We start from the raw sequence: 24,462 nt of genomic DNA on the forward strand, positions 1-24,462 counted from the left end.
GGCCCTTCCACAACCCCGCCATTCCCACCGGCCCCCGGGCCCGGCCCCTTCCACAGCCCCGCCATCCCCACCGGCCCCCGGGCCCGGCCCCTTCCACAGCCCCGCCATTCCCACATGCCCCCGGGCCCGGCCCCTTCCACAGCCCCGCCATTCCCACCGGCCCCCGGGCCCGGCCCGCACCACGCGGCCGCCGCCGCGCTCCGTTCCGCCGCAAGGGACATCCGGCCGAGGCGGGGCGGGACGAGCTGCCGCCGGGATCCGCCCTCGGCCGCCTCCATCTCCCTCATCCCCACCCCGTCCCATCCCCTCTCCCTTCCCCTCCCCCGATGGAGTGGGGGCACCTCCGACAGCCCCGCATGAGCACGGGGCAGGGGCCGTGCCCTGTGGGTCAATGCCCAAGCACTCCGTAAGATCTTTAATTTTCATCTTTTTCTCTTTCCTGCAGCTCTCCAGGCTCCTGAAAGGATCCCCTGTGAGCACGAAGGCTTTTCCACGTGCCTCCCTGTTCCTCAGTACTGCTGTGACCAAACCATTGGGAAAAGCTTTCTAACACTCTAATTCCTATATTAAAAGCAGACGTAGTTTTTTTATTTTTTTTTTTTTTTTTTTTTTTGGCGCTGAAATCACACAGCCCCACCTATCTCACAGCAGTTGGTATCTATGTCACAGGTGAGATGATCCTGCCCCACAGGAGCTCAGTCCAAATGCCCAGGTGGAGGTGATGGAGCTGCAGCGTGGGTGTCCTGAGGTGCCAGCAAATCCAGCCCAGGATGGCTGCAGCCTCTCTCCCTCAGCAGGTTCAACCTGCCATGGTGAGCAGGTGTCTCAGAGCCACACAGACACATAGACAGGCACAGGACAGACAGACACACACCTGCCACCAGCAAGGCAGTCACCTGCTGCTTCCCTGCACAGGACCTGCATCCCACACCAGCATCTACCCCATGACCACAATCCCTTATCCCAGGATCAGCATCCACCCCGTGGATGTGTCCCATCCCTGATCCTGGGACCAGCATCCATCCTGTGATTGTGATCCCCTATCCACAATGGGACTAGCGCCCACCCCAAGAGTGTGGTCCCCTGCAGCAGGACCAGCATCAACCCTGTCAGTGTGATCCCTTATCCACACCTGGACCTGCATTCCCACTTCCAGCCACAATAATGCGTTCTGTGCCTGAACTGCCTTGAAACGCCCCTGTACCAGCTCGCATCTAGGTCACAAATCTCGGGAGCTCATTCCTTCCAGAAAGGTTATTGATACTTGTCTTGAAGGCACCTGGAAACAGCATCTGAATTCTGCCCATGTTGTCCTGAAATCACTCCCTGCAGCACGCTGGGTGGTGTTGTCCCTACAGGTGTTCAGGCACCTGAAGCAGCTGCAGCTGTTTGTGACCAGGAGAGCAGATATTGCCTATGCCATTAGCTTTCCATAGGGATACAGAAGCTCACTACCTGCCTCTGTGATTCTGGGGTGTGTGATCCTGGTTAGTGAACTCCAGTGAAATCCATGCTGCTCATTGGAAAACCCACCTGAACCTTTCTCTTAAATGTGATGGAGAAATGTCTCTGCATCCCGGGGCTGTTGTGGTGATAAATAACCTGAGGAGTATTGAGGTGTGCAGGAACTGTACAAGTAAGGCACAAATAATCCATGGACAGAAGTTGGGCTGCTCAGGAGCTGAACTCCCAGCTGCAGTCAGGAATGTGACCTGTGGAGCAGAACCTGCAGTGTTGGACAGGGAATGTTTAATAGCCCCAAACCCATACATCCTGTGGGCTTGAGACTGGATTTAAAACAGGAAAAACACAGGAAAATCTTAATTAAATATTGGAAAAACATAAAGTAACAAATTAACTTTTATTTAACTACAGAGAGAAAAAGCCTTGGAGTCTTGAAATCCCCAAGGCTGGAAAAGACTCCAAGATCAGTGAGTCCAACCTTTGACCAAAGGCTACCTCTTCACTCAGCCAGAGCACTGAGTCCCATGTCCGGTCATTCCTTGAACCCCTCCAGGGATGGGGACTCCAGCACCTCTCTGGGCAGCCTCTTCCAAGGCCTCACAACCCTTTCCATGAAGGAATTCTTCCTGATGTCCAACCTAAAACTCCCCTGACACAGCTTGAGGACGTTTCCCCTTGTTCTGTCCCTTGTTCTCTGGGAGCAGAGCTCGACCATTTCCTGGCTGCCCCCTCCCGTCAGAGAGTTGTGCAGAGCCAGAACTTCCACCCTGAGCCTCCTTTTCTCCAGGCTGAGCCCCTTTCCAGCTCCCTCAGCCGCTCCCGGTGCGCCAGCCCCTGCCCCAGCTCCGGCCCCGTCTCTGGCCGCGCCGTTCCACTGATACCGGAGTGAAAAGCCAGGCGCGGTCGGAGCAAAGCCTCTGTGAGACCACGATGATTTTTGTTTTTAACCTGCTGGTTTAACCCGAGAAGTGTTTGCCCGAGGCAGGGACCCGTTTCTGCCGCATTAACCCAAACCCTCCGTGAGAAACCCGCGAGCGAGACCCGAACCCATGGCGAGGCAATTTCACACGGCAGAAGGAAAATCAAAGCAGCCGATTCTCTGTCATCCCGATAAAACGGGGCAGAGGAGGGTAAGGGGCACGGAGGAGACCACGGACCGCTCTTTTTGGGGGGCACCGCCTTGTTCGGGGGCGGCCACCGCGCTGTCGCGGGGGGTGTGGGGCGGTGCGACCGCCCCGCTCCGCTCCGCCCCGCGCCCAGCAGCGCTGGAACCGCCGCAGCGATGTCCGCGCTCAGCGCCAGCCGGGTGAGCGGGGCACGGGGGACACAGGGGACACGGGGCGAATCAGGGGAGGAGGGACGGGGCCGAGGTCGTGCTGGGGCTGGGGCGGCGCTGCCAGCCTCAATCCCGAGGGTCCCGAATCGGGATCGGTGCGCGCTGCCCCTCCTGCACCGCTCCGTTCCTCCCTCGGGGATCGCTGCCCGCTGCTCCCCCGGGGGTCGGTGCCCGTCCCGTTGGAAATTTGGAACATTCCTTTTATCGGGATCTATCGGTCGCCCGCCCCGAGAACTGCGTCGGCACTTCCAGTTCTCCCCGTCATTCCTGAAGTAGGGGAAAGGTGAAGGGCGCCGGCTCTGCCGTGTCCATCCAGTGTCTCTCCAGTGCCTCAACGCTGGGACGTGGCCAATCTGCCTCAAGTGACAGCGGGAGCGGCGGGGGCAACTGTCCCCGAGGGCACGGGATCTAATGGATGATATTCCTGGCACTGGGATCTGAGGTTCAGTGGGGGCAGAGCAGGTGGAGGGCATGAGGAGCTGGGTCTGAGCGTGGAGTGGACAGCAAGGCTGGTGGAGTGAGCAGGTGCTTGCCCAAACCCTTATACAGAATCCCAAACTGGTTTGGGAGGGAAGGGACCTCAGAGACTACCACTCCCACCCCACTGACAACTTGGAGCAGCTGGACCAGTTCTATCCCACCTGACTGGGAATATTCCCAGCGTGGGGCACCCCCACTGCTCCAGTGCCTCATCCCTGTGAGAGGACTTGGGTCTCTTGCCACTCTGTGTTTCCCCTGGGGAGACGCCCCTGCCCAACCCTCACCTTCATCTGTGCAGGGGTGTTTGGCAACTCCTTTGGGGGGTATGTCACCTGCAGCTTTGTTGAGAATTCTGGGCTTTTCCTAGTTTTGTGTAAACCTTTTGGTGGTGATGCTGTGTAGGACTGGATCATGCTTAAGGAAAAAACCCAGCAAAACCAAACCCAAACCAAAGCCCAAACAAATAAACCCCCATGACTGCAATACCCTGTCTTTTTTTCTACCTGATCTTCTTGTCAGTTTTACTTCAAACAATGTCTAAAACACTTGGGAGGACTGTTTCCTGGTGTGGTGGTGTTTTGTTTTCCTTACACATCTGTGGCAGCAGTTTTGGTAAGAAAACTGAGGCAAAAAAGGGAAAGCATGGGCAAGAAAGGACAGTTTTGCAACTCTTGTGTCTTGTGAAAACCCCACATATAAAACTTCACCTTGTGGGCACCCCCAAGCTGTGAACACATGCTGGCTCAGTAGCCCAGCATTCCATGCTTGATCCCAGCTCTCCCCACAGTTCACTTTTTGGCTTTACAGATATTTTCAGTGTTCTCTGACAATACATTTTTTTCCTTGTGTGCCACCTGTCACAGCCTGTGTCCCTTGCTGTGCTGTGAGGCTGCACTGGCACTTTTAGGACAGCCCCCTCATTTTGGTCTGGGATATTCCCTCATGCTCATGGTCCTTTCCTGCTGCAGCTGCTCCGGACCCTGCTTTGGCCCGGCTGGAGGTCGCGCTCCAGCAAACCTGCCCAAAACGTGCAGCTGAGCAAACCTGGGAATGGCTTCAGCTTTGGTGAGTGTGCCAGGGCTGGGAAGGGAGAGAACAGGGAGGGACAGATGGCAGTGCAGGGGGGAAAAAGCAAACAAAGAACCAAAATAAACAGACCAAAAATCCCCCACCACAAACCCCAACAAAACAACCGACCAAAAAACCCAAGCAACAGTATTGCAGTTCAGCAGGAATTTGCAAGATAAGTGTTTATTTGGAATAGATTTCTAATATTTTTATAAAAACTATTTGAAAACAAAAAGCCCTTTTTCTCTCCAGCTCAGGACAGCCACGGCAGGGGGTGATATTTCAGAGACTTTCTTCTTTTTTGTAACTGTCTTGAGCACTTTTTATGGCACAAATGGCCTCAGCATTGAGCAAATATCCCCTGTTGGCTTTTAAACCATTAGAATAACTGTGAGCAGCACCAGGGGAACATAGTGGGTCTAGGGATGCGACACAAATTTCTGCACACCTGAGCTATTACAGCAAATTCTCTGGGGCAGCAGCAGATGCTTGACAGATGTTTTTGATAAAAGCGTTTTATTACCTGGCACTTTTTACTCCATTTCCAGTAATTTTTGAATAATATTATAACTAATGCTGTTTGTGGGCATTGCTCAGAGCTCAGGGGGGTTCAGAGGGAAGGAGGAAGTTGAGCTTCTTTATGACTATGTTACCTTATTTTTTCCCACAGAACTGACAGATGAACAGAAAGAATTCCAAGCTACTGCCCGGAAATTTGCCCTGGAGGAGATTATTCCTGTTGCTGCAGAGTATGACAGGACTGGAGAGGTAAATCCACCCCACAAGATGAAAAACCAGATTCTTCTCTTAACACAAAATTTGAAATTTTACCTGTGATAATCAGCTGTGATTTTCTGTTTCAGTATCCAGTGCCACTCATTAAACGGGCCTGGGAGCTTGGGCTGATGAATTCACACATCCCAGAGAGTTGTGGTGAGTGTGATCCCTTTTAATCCCTAAAGTAAACCAAAGAAAAGACCTTGGAGGAGGCTGTGGTGTGAAATTGTGGGTTACATATAAAATTACCTGTTGCATACGGGAGCAACCCCAAAGCAATCTGTGGGCAGGTTGGCACACGTGGTTGTGACGAGGCTGGATGGGATCAGGCGAGGAATTAGATTCTGATGTGGTAACTTATGGCCAGATTTTCTCCCATGATCCCAGTTGTTATGATCCCCATGTCAGGAATTCAGGGGTTTACTTTGATCCTTCCTCTGGATGGAAGAATTTAAGGGCTCATTCCTGAGAATCAGTTACCAGTTTAGCCGAGGTGCAGCCAGCACGTAACCACGGATAAAAATGTTGCATGTCAGATTCCCTGAAAGTGGACTTGGGAAATGTCCAGAGCAGGTCCTGTTGGGTCTTTTTGGCTGATTTGATGTACCTGATATCAAAAACTGAGTTTCTGCAGCAGAGCCTGAGAATTGTGGGAAGGTCTGAATCAAGAACGGCCTTTAAAGGTTCCCTTGTGTGACCCCCAGCAGTGAGAGGGAGGGGCTGGGTGGGTTGGAAAACACTTGAAATTCAGGAATTATTTTGAAAAACCATCAGGTTTCATAGTGGGAAATCAACAGCACAGTTTGGCTGGATATCCATATATAGCCTGGAAAAGGAGGTATTGATGAGACTGATGGTGGGTGTGGAAAAGTTGAGGCTGGTGTGAAGAGTTGTGGGAGAAGGTCATGGAAATGAATATTCAGATTAAATTCAAAATGGGAAAAGAGATGGGAAAGGGAAGAAGTGATTCAAATTTCTCAGGTAAAACAGTGTCTGCTGCACTAATCTCTGCCTCTGGAAAAAGGGATTTGAGTGATATAATTGATGGTTTTGAGAGACATCAGAGCTCATGTAGCCCTTTTCCACCTCCCAAGAGCTCCCCAGGGAATGCTAAGATGTAAAGCAGTGACACATCCTGGTGGCACCTTCTGGCCATTTTGTGCCTCTTGTCCCACCTTGAGCACAAAATTAATCCCCCTGAGAATGGTGAAATGGGATTTTAAAATAATCTCTTTTCAATGAAAAGAAACAAATAACAAAAATATCAATCTGGCAGCACGCTATTTCCCAAGGCATTCCCAGGGGAGATCATCTGATGGAACTCGGTGCCCATGGAAGATGTTTGGGATAGTAAATGCTTGTAAATCATTAATATTCTGTACTTGAGACCGCCCTGAGTCCCCTCCTGTCCCCCCACAGGTGGGCTGGGGCTGGGCACCTTCGAGACATGTCTGATCACAGAGGAGCTGGCATACGGATGCACTGGGGTGCAAACGGCCATCGAGGCCAATTCCCTGGGGGTGAGTCCTGCACCCACCTGGAACTGGGGCTGGGGCCCTCAGACTGGGCTCTGGGTTCTCCAGACTGGCCTCTGGGTCCTCCATACTGGGCTCTGGGCCCTTGAGGTGATAGGTTAATGCTCTGAACATTCTCTTCCAGCAAATGCCCGTGATCATCGCTGGGAATGAGCAGCAGAAGAAAAAATACTTGGGCAGGATGACAGAGGAGCCCCTGATGTGTGTGAGTGTGACCAGAGAATCCTATTGATTAATTAATTAATGACAGAGGAACCCCTGATGTGTGTTTGATCAGGGAATCCCATTACATCAGTAATTAATTAATGACAGAGGAACCTCTGATGTTTGTGTGACCGGGGTCAGTCACGGCCCGCATTCCACAATGATTTTGTGGTTTCCCAAACCCAGAATGTATATCCCTTGGGATCTGGGGGTTGTTCTTCCAGGCTTACTGTGTGACGGAGCCTGGTGCGGGCTCGGATGTGGCCGGGATCAGAACCCGGGCGGAGAGGAAAGGGGATGAGTACGTCATCAACGGGCAGAAGATGTGGATCACCAACGGCGGGAAAGCCAACTGGTGCGTTCCTTCTGGGGGCATACTGGTCTGTACTGGGGTTTCTTTAAGGGTGTGCCACAAACCAGAGTGTTCAGTGTGCCACCAGTTCATTGGGAAGAGGCACCAGCAGCCCCAGTGCTGCGGGTGTCCAAAGAGGGCACGGGCTAGTGACACCAGACTCGATGGTGCCACAGCTCCGGTCAGAATGCCGCTCATTTGGGCTGAAACCAGACACATATTGTAAAATGCAGGTGAACCCAATGGGAAGAAATACTGATGTCTGACTCAGTTCAGAAGGCTGAATGATTTCTTTATTATAACTATGCTATAATACATTAATATACTATATAAAGGAGGATACTAAAACTACAGACCTACTTTATCTAACTACCAAATCTCATTAACCACTAACTCATGACCCTGTTCTCGAGAGTCCAGACACGGGTGAATTGGATTGGCATCAGGCTCAAACAATCCTCACCAGAATCCAATCAAGCAATCACCCCAGGTAAACAATTCTCCCAGCACATTCCACACGAGAAAAACAAGGAGCAGAAATAGAAATTGTTTTCTCTTTTTTTCTCTCTGTGCTCCTCTATGTAAAATCCTGAGAGAGAGAGAAATGTGCTGCCACAGACACAGCTCCCTCTGCTTTCCCTTTGGAACAGACTCAGAGCCAACTCCAAAATGCTCAGGTTACAGAGCCCTGACCTGGCTCCCAGACAGGGATCAGCTGCTTCTGACTCAGCTGGGAACGCCTCCCACTCACAGGGAAAACAGAAAAACTCTGGGATTTAATTGTTTTAAGGTAATACATTTCCAAGAAGTCCCAGAGCCCAGGCTGTGCTGCAGGGTCTGGGGAGGGCAGCACAGACCCTTCCTCGGGCTTACACTCGCCCCACCCCAATACACAAACACTTCTCAGTTCAAGAGGAAAAACTTTATACATTTATCTATGAAAGCTGGGATTTCTCACTGTTTAACTTCTTGCCCGAGGCAGAGCCTTCACAGAGACTCTCCCAACACATTCCTGACCCCCCTAAATGGGATTTACAGCAATTGCTGACACAAAAACCTCATTTACAAATTATACTGGGAAGATTAAAATGGAAATATTTTCAATTGAGAGGAAAAGGCCTTACACACAATGCTGCATTCCCAGTACAATAATCCTTAGAGATGTGCTGGGAGTTGGCTTATTTTGGGCTATTTGGGAGGCAGAGTGGTATACTGGGACAATACATGGAAAAGGTGGAGAAGCTTTGCAGGTTTACCAGAGGGAATTTCATTAAACCTTGATTTTGCAGGAAGAGTTGCCCAGACATCACCGACATTCCTCGTGCTCCTTCCCCCTCATTTGTTTTCTTTTTTTTTCTTTAGAAGGGCCAATTAAAAAGGGTTGTTACCTTACCACTCGATTTCTTGTACAGTACAAACACGGACAAAACCACTCAGCATTTTTGCCACGAAGCGTCTGATGTTGGGGGTGAGCTGAACCCCCACCTCTGTCCTCCCCAGGTACTTCCTGCTCGCCCGCACTGATCCTGACCCCCGGGCCCCAGCCAGCAAAGCCTTCACGGGCTTCATCGTGGAGGCCAACACCCCTGGGATCCAGATTGGCAGGAAGGTAACCATCGGGAATTCTTGCTCCTTCCTGAGCCAATAACACGATGAATTGCCATGAGAGGAAAATGGCTGAACCTTGTCAGGGCTCATAGACAGGTATATTGGAACTCTCACAGTGCCCAGAAACTGTTCATAAGAGACACTTAATAATTATATTTACATATATATATATATTTATGAAATTATATATGCATGTTTTATTACATATAATTATATAATATATAATTATATGTAATGTATATAATCAGATATAATGACAATAGAATTATAATTGTATGAATTCAGATAAAGAATTACTGAGAAGGGTCTAAAGCAGACAATTTTGCCCAGCTGCAAAAGAACCTTTGACAACATGGAATTGCCAAGGATGTCCAGGGGGAGTGAAGTTGGCAGAACTTTCCCCAAAACCACCTGGTTTGCTGCAATTTCAGCTGCTCCTGCCCAAGTAAGGCATCACAGAGGCCCTGGTTTTCTCTCTCTTTGCTTATATTTGGAACCTGAAAACCTGATTTATTTATGAATTTGTCTTTTAGCAGCACAGCTGGGTCTTGCAGCTGTTGCAAGTGGGTTCTTGACTGTTTTCTCTCCCATGTGAGAGGATAGAATTGAATTATATGTATAATTGAATCCTCCAGAGGATAAATTGAACCAGAAGGGGCCAAAGGAGGGATTCCAGCCTCAGAATTGATCTGCCACATGGAGGCAGTGACCTGCTCAGGTGTGACAGGTCAGGGGCTTATTGGGCTGGGGAGGCCAAACTGGTATTTCTTGTTTCTCTGGTGCATTTTAGCTAAAACTGAAGGTTTTTTTTTAAGGTAAAAAAGCCTCCTTTCTTCTTCAAGTGCACTAATGGATGGAATTGGTTGTACCTGGGAAGAATCTGATTCTGTGGCACCTCCCTCTTCCAGGAGCTGAACATGGGCCAGCGCTGCTCGGACACGCGCGGGATCGTCTTTGAGGACGTGCGAGTCCCCAAGGAGAACGTGCTGATCGCGGAGGGCGCTGGCTTCAAGATCGCCATGGGCGCCTTTGACAAGACCAGGCCCCCAGTGAGTACCAGGAGTGGGCTGTTCACAAAGCAGACAGGAATTTCTGCTGCTCACCCCGCACTGTGCCCACCTAGGTGGCAGCGGGGGCTGTGGGGCTGGCGAGGCGAGCGCTCGACGAGGCCACCAAGTACGCGCTGGAGAGGAAAACCTTCGGGAAACCCATCGTGGAGGTGCGTTTATGTCGTAGTTGAGACGGTCACAATGCAAAGCAAACACTCAATTCTCAGAAGGCTTCAAACCTGTTTTTATTCTAGCATGCATGCTTTTTATACATTCTTACAAAATTCATAAGTTTACACTTTATTCATGGGTCAGGAAAGACAAAGTGCTCATTAGAATAGGCAGCTGCAGGTTTCTCTTATTTATCCTTCTTCTTTTCTGGTTTCTATGTCAACGACCTCAGTAGAAAATTCTTTCAGGGGTAAACATGGATCGTTTTATCAAACTTCTCTCTGGCTCACAGACGTCGCTGTAAAACCTCTTCCACACATTTAGAGTTACACATGGGAATGTCTGATCCAACACAGATCCCAATTCCATAGAACTCCTCAAACACAACTTCCCTAGGGCACTGAATTTGAAAATTAAGAAATGAAGATAAAATTATATATTAGGGAAGATTTATTCCCAGAAAGGCCTGGCTCTGGTCCAGTCCCTGTCCTTGTGGCACTTGGGGACACAGTTTAGTGATGACCATGATGGTGCCTGGGCAAGGCTTGGCCTTGATGATCTTAACGGTCTTGTCCAACCCCAACGATTCCATGGTCCTAAGCAGAAGGCTCCTTCCCCTGCAGCCCTCTGAGGCTCAGCCAGTGGTTCTCCACTCTCCCAGCACCAGGCCGTGGCATTCCTGCTGGCGGAGATGGCCATGAAGGTGGAGCTGGCCCGCATGGGGTACCAGCGAGCCGCCTGGGAGGTGGACGCCGGCCGCCGCAACACCTTCTACGCCTCCATCGCCAAGGCCTTTGCCGGGGACGTCGCCAACCAGGTGGCCACTGATGCTGTGCAGATCTTTGGGGGCAATGGCTTCAACACAGAATATCCTGTGGAGAAGCTCATGAGGGATGCCAAAATCTATCAGGTGAGTGGGACAGAGCACTCATTACAAAGTAATTAATTGCTGATTAATTGCAATCAGGATGGACACAGGCTAAAAAGATTTGGAGACTGAAAGACATTAAATCAGGGAGGTTCTCAACTTACCACTCACTGGGCAGGTGCTTTGGCTGAGATGTCACCAGTTTTGAGGCCCATGGACTAATTAATTAGCATTAATTACCCTCTGCGTGCTGCAGAAACAGCCATGGGGCACAGCCCATGGTGATTCACTTCTTCAGATATTTATTTATGGGTTTCTTTTCCAAAAGAAAAGAACATGGTCATATTTCCTTGTTTTCAGCCCACAGACACCCCTAATCCCCAGTGCTTTTTCTTCAGTGTTATTGCCAGAAATCATCCCATGCCAGAATTCCTCTGCTGGTTCAAGTTTGTTATTCATCAGGAGTGAATTAATTTCCTTAGGAAACCCAGCGACCTTCACCTTTTCCCTCTTTCCAACATTAACCATGACTGCCTGGAACTGATCCAAACAGGTCTCAGGGAGCACACATGGGTCCTGACCTGTCAGCAAGTGACCACAGCTGCTGAGATTTCAGGTGGTTGACATTCCTTTTACAGCTGACTTTAAAATTCCAACTGTTCTCACCAGCCAGGAATTTTTCCCTCCCCAAGGACTGAAAGCAGATGTTTGGAATTAAAAAGTTCTCAGTCCTGATTTCAGTCCTCAGAGAGGAACTGAACAAACTATGAGACTGTCAGAATCAGGCTCTTTTCCCGTTTTAGGGTTTTTTACCACCAAGATCCTCCATCACACAGCTCCATCATCAATGCATGGCCAGGCATGCTGAGGTTTTGAAATTGTTCAAATTACTCTGATTTAGTGTGAAATTATGGGGTGTTTTTCCTGTTCCCCTCCATCCCTGCAAGAATTTGGGAAAGGGGTTGGACCTTAAAATTCCAGCAGTTTTACTTGGAGAAACTTTGTGCAGTTTGGGGAATATTGTCCTGATTTTGTGACTGCAGAGAAAGTGGATTTGCAGGTATGGGAATGATTTGCCAAAGCAACTTCAGGTGGGATTGGGAGCTGAAACACTGAAATCCCCAAATTCTGCTGTCCTGGAGCTGCCCTGGGCTCTGCCTGGGGGATCCCTGGATCTCTCCTGCGCCAGGCACACTCAGGTGTTTGGATACTTGGGGAATCCCTGGATCCCTCCTGCACTGAACACACACCTGTATGGGTTATTGCCTCTTACGGGTCACTGTGACACTCATTTTTCCAAGTTCTCCCTCTTCCTGCCCCCTAGCTTGGCACAGGGAGGGGTCACAGGTCTGCAGACTCTGGTCAAACACCTTCCCCACCTGCTGGCTCACCTGTCTCTGGTTTTTCCTGCAGATCTACGAGGGCACGGCACAGATCCAGCGAGTGATCATTGCCCGTGAGCACCTGGGCAGATACAAGGCATGAGGGATGCGGCAGCTCCAGGCCTGGTATTCCAGGGAAAGGGATTGTGCTGCATTTCTCCATTAGAAAAACATGGGAAAACCCCTTTTCCATCCAGCTCCTGTTCTTGTGCCTGATCCAGCAGAGGTTCTGGGACCCCATCCATCCCCTGAGCGCATCCCACTGATTGACCATCCCAAACATCCAAAAATCCCACAGGGATCACATCGCTCTTCCCAAATCTCCCTTTGGCTTTCAGCAGCAAAGGAGACAAAACCCTTCCCCAGCAAACCTGGATGAGCAAAGAGTGAACCAAATTCTCATGTTTTAACATTTATTTTTGCCAGTGAAAGCAAAAATCCAGCACGTCCCAGGAGTCAGATTTGGAGTGTTTCCATGTTTTTAATGGCACCGATCCGCTCCCTTTGTTTATTCCTGGGGCTTGGGTGATGGCAACTGGATCAGCCTCAGGGAACTTAACAAACCTGACTTTTCCTCCTGTGGAAGGGCCCAGCTGGCTCTGGCACTTAGGCTCCAGGGCCCCAATTCCAAAGATCCATAGGAAACACTGTAAGTTTGGAGCCTTTCAACAGCCAGATCTAAAGAAAAACTAAAGTGAATCCATGTTTCTGGTGCCTTGAAGCAGAATTCCTTGTATCGGGTGAGCGGTAATGATGGTGTGTGAGAGGGGCTACATATGTCCTGGGAGGAAGGGAAAAGGACGGGGCAATGGGAACGTAAATTTACTGATCCTGTGGAAAAGTGTGCAGGAAATGAGCTGGGTTTGGGCATGGCAGTGTGGGCTGAGCTGGGCCTTGCCCTGACAGCCTGATACAGGCCAGGAACGTGACTCGTGTGGCGCAGAGGATTTCCCTGGAAAAAGGCTGTTCTGGAGTCACTGCCAGGTCCCAATAAATGCTGTTGGTGTTGATGGGGCAGGAGCAGCTGATCCCGCACTCCTCACGGTTCTGGTGGGATCCACTGCCATGTGTTGGTCCCAGCACGGGACGGGCTTGCGGGGGGAATGGGGTGGGCTGGGAATGGACAGGGGAGGATGGAATGGGGATGGAAGTGGATGAGGACTGTGGAGAGAAGCCACGCTATGAAAAGCCAAAGGAATAGAGGAGTCCTGCAACTTTATTTGAACAAAGGGAGAGAGTCTACTGGGGCAGAGACCCGTGGTGGGGGGTCTCTCTCTCTTGGTTTTGGAGAGTGCAGCCTCTTTTTATTCTAAACTCCCAACGTATGTTGCTCTCTTCCTTTCTCCATTGGCTGAGGTACCAGGAAGGTACAGCTTTCCCAAACCACCTACCACACATCCCCCCTTGAACATGTGTCACCGTTTCCCCCCAGAGTTCAGAAGCTCAGGCTGTCTGGGTTCTGCAGGTGCACCAGAAGTTCAGACCATTTCCAATACACTTCCATTTGTCCTGATCTCCTGTATTTCAGGAGCTCAAACTCTCTGGGTCAAGCTGCCTGGGTTCTGTAACAAACTTGCCCAGGTGGACATCCACAGGCATTAATACCCATTTAGAAGACATTAACACCCGTTCCTATGACAGTAGTGAAGAACCCCACACCCATTCTTTCCACATCGAGTTTTTTATGAAGACATTAGCACCATTTTTACCATCAGGATGAAGTGTGGGCGGAGAAGATTACCGTGGCAATGGAGGCGGATGGGGATAGATCAGGATGAAGGCGGATGAATGGGGATGGTGTGTGCATGGAGGGCGATAAAGGGGGAAGGAGGAGGATGGGACAGGGATGAATGACCATGAAGGTGGATAGAAGGAGATGGCAGTGGCTGTGACGGGGATGGGGGAAATGGAGGTGGCTGAGGGTGCTTGGACCAAGCTCCTGTGGGGCAGGATCATCTCACCTGTGACATAGATACCAACTGCTGTGAGATAGGTGGGGCTGTGTGATCTCAGCGCCAAAAAAAAAAAAAAAAAAAAAAAAGCCACGTCTGCTTTTAATATAGGAATTGGAGTGTTAGAAAGCTTTTCCCAATGGTTTGGTCATAGCAGTGCTGAGGAACAGGGAGACCACGGCCAAGTGAGGGAGGCACGTGGAAAAGCTTTCGTGCTCACAGGGGATCCTTTCACGAGCCTGGAGAGCTGCAGGAAAGAGAAAAAGATGAAAATTAAAGATCTTACGGAGTGCTTGGGCATTGACCCACAGGGCACGGCCCCTGCCCCGTGCTCATGCGGGGCTGTCGGAGGTGCCCCCACTCCATCGGGAGGGGAAGGGAGCGGGGATGGGACGGGGTGGGGATGAGGAGATGGAGGCGGCAGAGGGCGGATCCTGGCGGCAGCTCGTCCCGCCCCGCCTCGGCCGGATGTCCCTTGCGGCGGAACGGAGCGCGGCGGCGGCCGCGTGGTGCGGGCCGGGCCCGGGGGCCGGTGGGGATGGCGGGGCTGTGGAAGGGGCCGGGCCCGGGGGCCGGTGGGGATGGCGGGGCTGTGGAAGGGGCCGGGCCCGGGGACCAGTGGGGATGGCGGGGCTGTGGAAGGGGCCGGGACCGGGGGCATGTGGAGATGGCGGGGCTGTGGAAGGGGCCGGGACCGCGGCAGGTGGGAATGGAGGGGCTGTGGAAGGGGCCGGGACCGCGGCAGGTGGGGATGGAGGGGCTGTGGAAGGGGCCGGGCCCGGGGGCCGGTGGGGATGGCGGGGCTTGTGGAAGGGGCCGGGCCCGGGGGCCGGTGGGAATGGCGGGGCTGTGGAAGGGGCCGGGCCCGGGGGCCGGTGGGGATGGCGGGGCTGTGGAAGGGGCCGGGCCCGGGGGCCGGTGGGGATGGCGGGGCTGTGGAAGGGGCCGGGCCCGGGGGCCGGTGGGGATGGCGGGGCTGTGGAAGGGGCCGGGCCCGGGGGCCGGTGGGGATGGCGGGGCTGTGGAAGGGGCCGGGGTAAAGGCGCGGTGCCGCAGGCGCGGGGCCGAGCGCGGCGCTGCCGGGACGGCGCGGCCCAGGGCGGAGCGGCCGGGCCGGGCGAGGCGGCGGCGGGAGGACGCTCGGGCCGATGGCGGCGGCGCCGAGCCGGGGCCGAGGCAAGGGCCGTGCCGGGGCGGCTCTGGCCGGGGGAGTTTTCCCGGCCGCCAGCGGCGCTGACTCCAGCGCCGGGCCAAGGGCTGCGCTGCCGGGGCCCGGCTGCAGCCGCAGGGAGCGTCCCGTGCTGGGAACGGCGGCTCCGGGCTGGGGGGACGGAGGAGGAGGAGGAGGAGGAGGCAGTTGTCGGGCCCGGGATGAGCGCTGGCATGTATTATCTGAGCGGAGCTGATGTCTCTCACCGCTTTAGCTCTAGAATTACTCTGAGGCCCGGCAAGGCCCCGATCCCTCTGGCAGTGGAGCTTTTGCCACCTGTGGGGGGTCGAGTCCCCATGCCAGACTTGGAGCCAGCTTGAGGAGAGGGGTCCCGGTTGGGGTCTGCCCCATTGCCAGGTGGGGCAGGTGCAGGTCTGGGCTGGGCCGTGGGTTTGTGCCCATGCGGGGCTCTCCCGTGGCCCGAATTGCATGGTTTGTCAGTTTATGTTGAGGTGCATGTGGGAATGTTGTCTCGGGGTGTCCCTGAGCCCCCGTGTGCTGGCAGAGCTGTGCAGGTTCTGTGTGTGCAGCTGGGCTGGTGCAGGTGGAGGTGGGAGTGTGCAGGAGGGAAGTGGCACCTGTGGTCAGCCTGGCCCTAAAGCTGGAATGTTTTGTGCTTCTTGCAGGTGTCCGGTTGAGCGTGGGACATTCTGGCCAGCCCAGATGTAAGATCCAGCATTTCTGAGAGTCCCCATGGCTGCAGGTCCTGGTGGGGTGTGTCAGGTGAGGTTTGGGGTGACTCAGGTGCTGTCGAGGTCCCGGGTTTCCCGGGGCTTTGGATGCGCAGTCAGATGTGCTGCCCTTGGGAAGGTGTTGCTGGGGGTGTGCTGCAGTGGATTATGATTCAAGGCAGCCAGTTGGGAATGCCCAGGAACCTCCCCAGGGAAGGGGATGTGTGGGGCAGCAAGTGTGACACAGTGTCTGGCAAGAGTCTCTGGATCTGTTCCTTCACATTGCTTCACATACATTGCTCTGGTCAAGGGTTCTTGAATACTTCAAGGGTTCTTGAATTCTTCAAGGGAAATGAATATGAGTTTGAGGAGCTGTGGGGGTCTTTGATGGTTTCTTGCCACTGCTCAGCTGTCCCTCATATGAATGTCCCATGTATGTGGCTTGCCTGGGGTGGGTGTTTTACAGCTGAGCAGTTTTCTGTAAGGGAGGATGGGTGTTCCCTCCCTCTGACCCGATGTTTTTCCACCCCCCTGAAAACGTCTCCTGCAACCCTTTGTCTGTGGAGAGTGTGTGCAATCCTCAGGGCTTTGGGTCTGGTGGCCATGGCCTCCACCTCACCAAACCCTCCCAGAGCTGATGTTCAGGAAAGCAGCTGGGTTTGGCTTTGTGGAGGATAGTTGCTTGTCCCTCAGCCTTGTTTCCTTGTCTCTAGGCCTGAGCTAATGGAACAGCAGTGTCACCTTTATCTGTCTCAGGTTCCCTTAGGTGGCTTAAGTCACAGTCCAAAGTTCCCCTCAGGAAGCGCCCTCAGGGAGGGGTGGTCTTCAGTGCCCACAGCCTCTTTACACAGTTTAGCCATAATGGGCAAAAAAATCCTTCATAGCAGAGTTTGAGCTGTTGATGAAAATGTTTCAGTCACTCACTGATGGGAAGAGAGGGGGATGGGGGTGAAATGAGGAGGAGGAGGAGGAGGCAGTTGTCGGGCCCGGGATGAGCGCTGGCATGTATTATCTGAGCGGAGCTGATGTCTCTCACCGCTTTAGCTCTAGAATTACTCTGAGGCCCGGCAAGGCCCCGATCCCTCTGGCAGTGGAGCTTTTGCCACCTGTGGGGGGTCGAGTCCCCATGCCAGACTTGGAGCCAGCTTGAGGAGAGGGGTCCCGGTTGGGGTCTGCCCCATTGCCAGGTGGGGCATGTGCAGGTCAGGGCTGAGTCGTGGGTTTGTGCCCATGCGGGGCTCTCCCGTGGCCCGAATTGCATGGTTTGTCAGTTTGTGTTGAGGTGCATGTGGGAATGTTGTCTCGGGGTGTCCCTGAGCCCCCGTGTGCTGGCAGAGCTGTGCAGGTTCTGTGTGTGCAGCTGGGCTGGTGCAGGTGGAGGTGGGAGTGTGCAGGAGGGAAGTGGCACCTGTGGTCAGCCTGGCCCTAAAGCTGGAATGTTTTGTGCTTCTTGCAGGTGTCCGGTTGAGCGTGGGACATTCTGGCCAGCCCAGATGTAAGATCCAGCATTTCTGAGAGTCCCCATGGCTGCAGGTCCTGGTGGGGTGTGTCAGGTGAGGTTTGGGGTGACTCAGGTGCTGTCGAGGTCCCGGGTTTCCCGGGGCTTTGGATGCGCAGTCAGATGTGCAGCACTTGGGAAGGTGTTGCTGGGGGTGTGCTGCAGTGGATTATGATTCAAGGCAGCCAGTTGGGAATGCCCAGGAACCTCCCCAGGGAAGGGGATGTGTGGGGCAGCAAGTGTGACACAGTGTCTGGCAAGAGTCTCTGGATCTGTTCCTTCACATTGCTTCACATACATTGCTCTGGTCAAGGGTTCTTGAATACTTCAAGGGTTCTTGAATTCTTCAAGGGAAATGAATATGAGTTTGAGGAGCTGTGGGGGTCTTTGATGGTTTCTTGCCACTGCTCAGCTGTCCCTCATATGAATGTCCCATGTATGTGGCCTGCCTGGGGTGGGTGTTTTACAGCTGAGCAGTTTTCTGTAAGGGAGGATGGGTGTTCCCTCCCTCTGACCCGATGTTTTTCTACCCCCCGAAAACCTCTCCTGCAACCCTTTGTCTGGGGGGAGTGTGTGCAATCCTCAGGGCTTTGGGTCTGGTGGCCATAGCCTCCACCTCACCAAACCCTCCCAGAGCTGATGTTCAGGACAGCTGCTGGGTTTGGCTTTGTGGGGGATAGTTGCTTGTCCCTCAGCCTTGTTTCCTTGTCTCTAGGCCTGAGCTAATGGAACAGCAGTGTCACCTTTATCTGTCTCAGGTTCCCTTAGGTGGCTTAAGTCACAGTCCAAAGTTCCCCTCAGGAAGCACCCTCAGGGAGGGGTGGTCTTCAGTGCCCACAGCCTCTTTACACAGTTTAGCCATAATGGGCAAAAAAATCCTTCATAGCAGAGTTTGAGCTGTTGATGAAAATGTTTCAGTCACTCACTGATGGGAAGAGAGGGGGATGGGGGTGAAATGAGGAGGAGGAGGAGGAGGCAGTTGTCGGGCCCGGGATGAGCGCTGGCATGTATTATCTGAGCGGAGCTGATGTCTCTCACCGCTTTAGCTCTAGAATTACTCTGAGGCCCGGCAAGGCCCCGATCCCTCTGGCAGTGGAGCTTTTGCCACCTGTGGGGGGTCGAGTCCCCATGCCAGACTTGGAGCCAGCTTGAGGAGAGGGGTTCCATTTGGGGTCTGCCCCATTGCCAGGTGGGGCAGGTGCAGGTCAGGGCTGAGCCGTGGGTTTGTGCCCATGCGGGGCTCTCACCTGGCCCGAATTGCATGGTTTGTCAGTTTGTGTTGAGGTGCATGTGGGAATGTTGTCTCGGGGTGTCCCTGAGCCCCCGTGTGCTGGCAGAGCTGTGCAGGTTCTGTGTGTGCAGCTGGGCTGGTGCAGGTGGAGGTGGGAGTGTGCAGGAGGGAAGTGGCACCTGTGGTCAGCCTGGCCCTAAAGCTGGAATGTTTTGTGCTTCTTGCAGGTGTCCGGTTGAGCGTGGGACATTCTGGCCAGCCCAGATGTAAGATCCAGCATTTCTGAGAGTCCCCATGGCTGCAGGTCCTGGTGGGGTGTGTCAGGTGAGGTTTGGGGTGACTCAGGTGCTGTCGAGGTCCCGGGTTTCCCGGGGCTTTGGATGCGCAGTCAGATGTGCAGCACTTGGGAAGGTGTTGCTGGGGGTGTGCTGCAGTGGATTATGATTCAAGGCAGCCAGTTGGGAATGCCCAGGAACCTCCCCAGGGAAGGGGATGTGTGGGGCAGCAAGTGTGACACAGTGTCTGGCAAGAGTCTCTGGATGTGTTCCTTCACATTGCTTCACATACATTGCTCTGGTCAAGGGTTCTTGAATACTTCAAGGGTTCTTGAATTCTTCAAGGGAAATGAATATGAGTTTGAGGAGCTGTGGGGGTCTTTGATGGTTTCTTGCCTCTGCTCAGCTGTCCCTCATATGAATGTCCCATGTATGTGGCCTGCCTGGGGTGGGTGTTTTACAGCTGAGCAGTTTTCTGTAAGGGAGGATGGGTGTTCCCTCCCTCTGACCCGATGTTTTTCCACCCCCCTGAAAACGTCTCCTGCAACCCTTTGTCTGTGGAGAGTGTGTGCAATCCTCAGGGCTTTGGGACTGGTGGCCATGGCCTCCACCTCACCAAACCCTCCCAGAGCTGATGTTCAGGACAGCTGCTGGGTTTGGCTTTGTGGGGGATAGTTGCTTGTCCCTCAGCCTTGTTTCCTTGTCTCTAGGCCTGAGCTAATGGAACAGCAGTGTCACCTTTATCTGTCTCAGGTTCCCTTAGGTGGCTTAAGTCACAGTCCAAAGTTCTCTTCAGGAGGAACTCTCAGGGAGGAGTGGTCTTCAGTGCCAGCAGCCTCTTTACACAGTTTAGCCATAATGGGCAAAAAAATCCTTCATAGCAGAGTTTGAGCTGTTGATGAAAATGTTTCAGTCACTCACTGATGGGAAGAGAGGGGGATGCAGGTGAAATGAGGAGGAGGAGGAGGCAGTTGTCGGGCCCGGGATGAGCGCTGGCATGTATTATCTGAGTGGAGCTGATGTCTCTCACCGCTTTAGCTCTAGAATTACTCTGAGGCCCGTCAAGGCCCCGATCCCTCTGGCAGGGGAGCTTTTGCCACCTGTGGGGGGTCGAGTCCTCATGCCAGACTTGGAGCCAGCTTGAGGAGAGGGGTTCCATTTGGGGTCTGCCCCATTGCCAGGTGGGGCATGTGCAGGTCAGGGCTGAGCCGTGGGTTTGTGCCCATGCGGGGCTCTCCCGTGGCCCGAATTGCGTGGTTTGTCAGTTTGTGTTGAGGTGCATGTGGGAATGTTGTCTCGGGGTGTCCCTGAGCCCCCGTGTGCTGGCAGAGCTGTGCAGGTTCTGTGTGTGCAGCTGGGCTGGTGCAGGTGGAGGTGGGAGTGTGCAGGAGGGAAGTGGCACCTGTGGTCAGCCTGGCCCTAAAGCTGGAATGTTTTGTGCTTCTTGCAGGTGTCCGGTTGAGCGTGGGACATTCTGGCCAGCCCAGATGTAAGATCCAGCATTTCTGAGAGTCCCCATGGCTGCAGGTCCTGGTGGGGTGTGTCAGGTGAGGTTTGGGGTGACTCATGTGTAAAACCCAGGACATTCCGGCCAGCCCAGAGCTGTGATGCAGACACCTGATCCTGTCTGGGGCTGGGGTTGGATCTAGCTGCTCCATGGCTCCTCTCAGGCTTCTGGAAAGCCCGGGCATCCCTCCTGCACCCCATGACCCAGTGGAAGGGGCTTCCCTCTAAACGTTGTCTGCAACTTTCTGGGGAGCTGGGAATGCACAGCACGGGGTGTCACCCAGTCTTGGAGAGCTGGGAATGCACAGCACGGGGTGTCACCCAGTCCTGGGGAACTGGGAATGCACAGCACAGGGTGTCACCCGCTCCTGGAGAGCTGGGAATGCACAGCACGGGGTGTCACCCGCTCCTGGAGAGCTGGGAATGCACAGCACGGGGTGTCACCCAGTCCTGGAGAGCTGGGAATGCACAGCACGGAGTGTCACCCAGTCCTGGGGAGCTGGGAATGCACAGCTCGGAGTATCACCCATTTCTAGGGAGCTACCAGCTGAGTCCCCAGGGTATTGCTCTTGCTCCAGGGACAAGCTGTGGGATGGCTCAAATCCCACTGATTCTGGGAAGTCTTGGATCCACCCTGCAGCCCTGGGAAGTTTTCCCTTGCAGTTGGCCCCACTTCATTTTGGGTATTTGTGCTTCATGTGCACTCCACCCACACCTTGGGGTGCCTTGGGATCCACCTACACCCTCAGGGGCTCTGGGGTGACCTGGCTTGTTCTGGGCCCAGAAAGATGGGAGGGATCTTGGTAAAGGGGTGATGGTACAAGAGACCAGCAGAACCCTTCCAGGGAGGAAACAGCTTGGACATTCCATGGGGAAGCTGGGCCCTGGCACCAGTGCATCAGGTGCAGGGGTTGAAGGAAGCAGGTGGAGCTGCTCTTCTATGGATCCTGCTCCATGGGATCTGACAGTGGCCAGCCCACAGGATCAGCGCTGTAGAAGAGCGACTGGGAAGGGTGCTCAGGGCCAGCGCTGCTCCTTTGGGGTCCCCTGTCCCCCTCCTGGATAGCATTAGGATTTGGAAGGGATGTGGAGCCCCAGCTCTGCTCCAAGCCTGGCACAGCTGGGAATTGCAGTGTGGGTGCTTCACAGCGCTTGGTCAGACTTGGGATCTCCTCCTCTTGCTGTATGGCTCCTTCTCCAGCCCCAGCTTCTGCCAGGCCTCCTGCAGCACCTCCCTGTCCCTTGCCAGCTGCTCCTCCTTGGCTTTCAGCTCGTGGCACTGGAATTTCAGCTCTGCCTTTCCCAGGGATGGGCTGGGAGACCCAACGTGTCCCCTGTCCTGTCCTGGACACTCATGACATCCCAGGGTTTGAGATCCTCAGACTCAGATCTCAGCCCCCTCACCTGGAGTTTAGGCGTCTCAAACTGGAGTTTGGGATCCTCAGACTAGGGGTTGGGACCCTTGAACTCTTGTTGTGCCTGAGGGCTCATTCCCTGTCTGCCAGTTTCCACCCCAAACTGAGGGATTTCTTATTTTTCATTTTTCTGAGGGATTTCTTATTTTTCATTCTAGTTTCTCAGGGAGGAGCTGGGGCTGTCTGCAAAAAGCTGATCCCCGTCTGACTAGCAGGACTGGCACTGGTTTGGAGTAGGGAGTCAGTGAGTCGGTGGTCACGGCCCCCAGTTTTGTTGGTTATAAAGCGGCTGGTTTTGCACTTGATGGTGGATTTTGGGGGTCACACCCCGATAAAACTGGGAGATGTGTCGGGGAGGAGCTAATTTGGGGGTATGGAGACAATAGGGGCATGGGGGGGGACCCCAGAGTGGGTTTTGGGATCTCCCTTAAGGGGTTGGAGAGAGCCCAGCTCGAGCTTTGGGGTCTTTGGGCTGGGTTTTGGCATCTTAGGTGTTGGCTGGAAGGGCTCACGTTGGGGGTCCTGCTTACAGGGGGAGGAGGGGGCTTTGGGGAGGGTCCCTTCTGAATGGGGCATGTGATGGAAGAGCCCTGGAGACCCCAGGATGTGGATTTGGGGTCCCCTGGACAGGGTGGGTCGGTGGGGGTTTGGTGTCTTGGGCGTTGGCACCTGCTGGTGACTGGGAGGACCCGGCGCTGAGTTTGGTCCCCCTCACCGGGGCTGGGGTTTGATGGTTCCAAGGGTGGATTTTGGGGATCCCCAGGACATATTTCAGGATCTCAGGGTGGGTTTTGTGGTGGGTTGGGGACTCCTGCATGGATTAGAGAGTTCCAGCACCTGCAGGGCAGGGGCAGAGTGGGTCTGACACCCCATGGACACCACACCGATGTGAGGCCCCAAAAACCGGGGGAAGGTCCCCAAAACAATCCCCCCACTGGCCACTGTTGCATGCAGCTCCTGCGGGGACACCTTCCACCCTTCCCATCTTCCCATCCTTCTCCAAAAGTTGGAGGTACAGTGGACACCTCCCTGAAATTGGGGGGTGTCACAGCCCAAATCTGTCCAATTGGACCCCCCCCTCAAACTGCCATTTCAGGGGTTACTCCACCCATTGACCTCCAACATTGGGGTATTCTTGCCCAAACCCTCCAAATCAACATTTACCACCACAAAATTGGGAGTCCCCTAAACCAGAAACTTCCCGAAATCTGCCCAATGAGGGGTCCCCACAACCCACTGATCTCCAGAATTATGGTCTGAGCACCCAGAACAACTCCAGATTTCAGCTCTCCAACCCACTGCCAACAAAATTAAAGTTCTCTCCCTCTAGCAGCCTCTAATCCAGGGTGCAAACCCTCCGTAAATGCCCCAAATTGGAGTCCTCTCAACGCAGAACGCCCCAAAATTGCAGTTCCCCCACACAATCCCTCCAATCCAGGCATGTCCTGCCCACTCAAAACTGCAGTCCCCCCACCAAAAAAACCCAAAACTGGATTTTTCCAACACTTTGACCCCCAAAGATTGGGTTCTCCACCTTATCTTTGAGGCTGCTCCACATTTTACAGCAGATTCCCTCCAGTTTACTTGTTCAGCCTTACGCCTTAAAGTCCCCCATTTTTGTTGCACCTTTGGTTTTGGGGTCTCACCTGCAGGGCTCTGCATAGCCTGGATCTGTGTGGTTACCCCCCACTTTCCAGGGGTTCCCCCCCCCCCATTTTACTGGTCTAGCTCCCATTTTTACAATTCAACCCCCCGTTTTTGGGGTCCAGTCTCACCACTGTTGGTCCCCCTCCAATTTTGGGGCTCACCTGTGGGGCCAGGTTGTCCAGCAGGACTATGTCAGCCCCAGCCCCCGCAGCTGCCAGCGCCTCCTCAACACTCGAACACTTGACCTCCAACCGGCGGGTGAAGCCCCCGGCCCGGCGCAACCCCAAAATCATCTGGGGAAGAGGGGGGTCAGGGGGAACCCCAGAGCAGTGCCCAGTCCCTCAGACCCAGTATGGGGTGGAGTAAAACGGGGGGCTGCCCCCAATCATTGACTTAAAATTAGGGTCCTCCATCAACCCCCATCACTGATCCCCACAAATTGGGGTCCTCCCTAGATTCTCCCAATTCAAGGGTATCCAAAGTTGGGCTTCCCCCACCTATGATCCCCCCCAATTCAGGGGTTACCCCCCAAACTGGGACCTCCCCTGTGCATCCCCCCCCGAGTCCAGGGGTCCTTCCACATCAGTCCATGCCCAGAATACCCCAATCCAGGAGTGTGCCCCAAAATTGGTACCCCCTTCAAATATTTGTGCTTCTCCACCACTTTCAAACTTCGGGGTACCCCAAACCATCACTCCCTCCAAAATCGAGCCCCCTTCACCAAAACACCCCATTCTTCCAAACCTCATGTTCCCCCCATCCC

General features: G+C 53.7%; 1 protein-coding gene and 4 non-coding genes across 5 annotated transcripts; all 5 read left to right on the plus strand.

Annotated features, from left to right (window-relative positions):
* The first annotated feature begins 2,654 nt into the window (after positions 1-2,654).
* Positions 2,655-12,964, plus strand: LOC137467477 (medium-chain specific acyl-CoA dehydrogenase, mitochondrial). Its single transcript, XM_068178968.1, has 12 exons — positions 2,655-2,770; positions 4,249-4,345; positions 5,019-5,116; positions 5,212-5,281; positions 6,545-6,645; positions 6,785-6,865; positions 7,089-7,219; positions 8,717-8,825; positions 9,733-9,873; positions 9,948-10,043; positions 10,706-10,954; positions 12,326-12,964. The coding sequence occupies exons 1-12, from the start codon at positions 2,747-2,749 to the stop codon at positions 12,395-12,397; spliced, it is 1,269 nt and encodes a 422-aa protein (XP_068035069.1). The 5' UTR covers positions 2,655-2,746; the 3' UTR covers positions 12,398-12,964.
* Positions 12,965-15,609: 2,645 nt separating this feature from the next.
* Positions 15,610-15,693, plus strand: LOC137467489 (small nucleolar RNA SNORD45). Its single transcript, XR_010995532.1, has one exon. It is a non-coding gene; the product is annotated as a small nucleolar RNA SNORD45 (small nucleolar RNA).
* A 1,417-nt stretch (positions 15,694-17,110) lies between these two features.
* On the plus strand, positions 17,111-17,194 carry LOC137467490 (small nucleolar RNA SNORD45). Its single transcript, XR_010995533.1, has one exon. It is a non-coding gene; the product is annotated as a small nucleolar RNA SNORD45 (small nucleolar RNA).
* Positions 17,195-18,610: 1,416 nt separating this feature from the next.
* Positions 18,611-18,694, plus strand: LOC137467491 (small nucleolar RNA SNORD45). Its single transcript, XR_010995534.1, has one exon. It is a non-coding gene; the product is annotated as a small nucleolar RNA SNORD45 (small nucleolar RNA).
* Positions 18,695-20,108: 1,414 nt separating this feature from the next.
* Positions 20,109-20,192, plus strand: LOC137467488 (small nucleolar RNA SNORD45). Its single transcript, XR_010995531.1, has one exon. It is a non-coding gene; the product is annotated as a small nucleolar RNA SNORD45 (small nucleolar RNA).
* Positions 20,193-24,462: the final 4,270 nt, after the last annotated feature.

This window comes from Anomalospiza imberbis, unplaced genomic scaffold, assembly GCF_031753505.1.
Source record: "Anomalospiza imberbis isolate Cuckoo-Finch-1a 21T00152 unplaced genomic scaffold, ASM3175350v1 scaffold_65, whole genome shotgun sequence".
Classification (NCBI taxonomy): Eukaryota; Metazoa; Chordata; class Aves; order Passeriformes; family Viduidae; genus Anomalospiza; species Anomalospiza imberbis.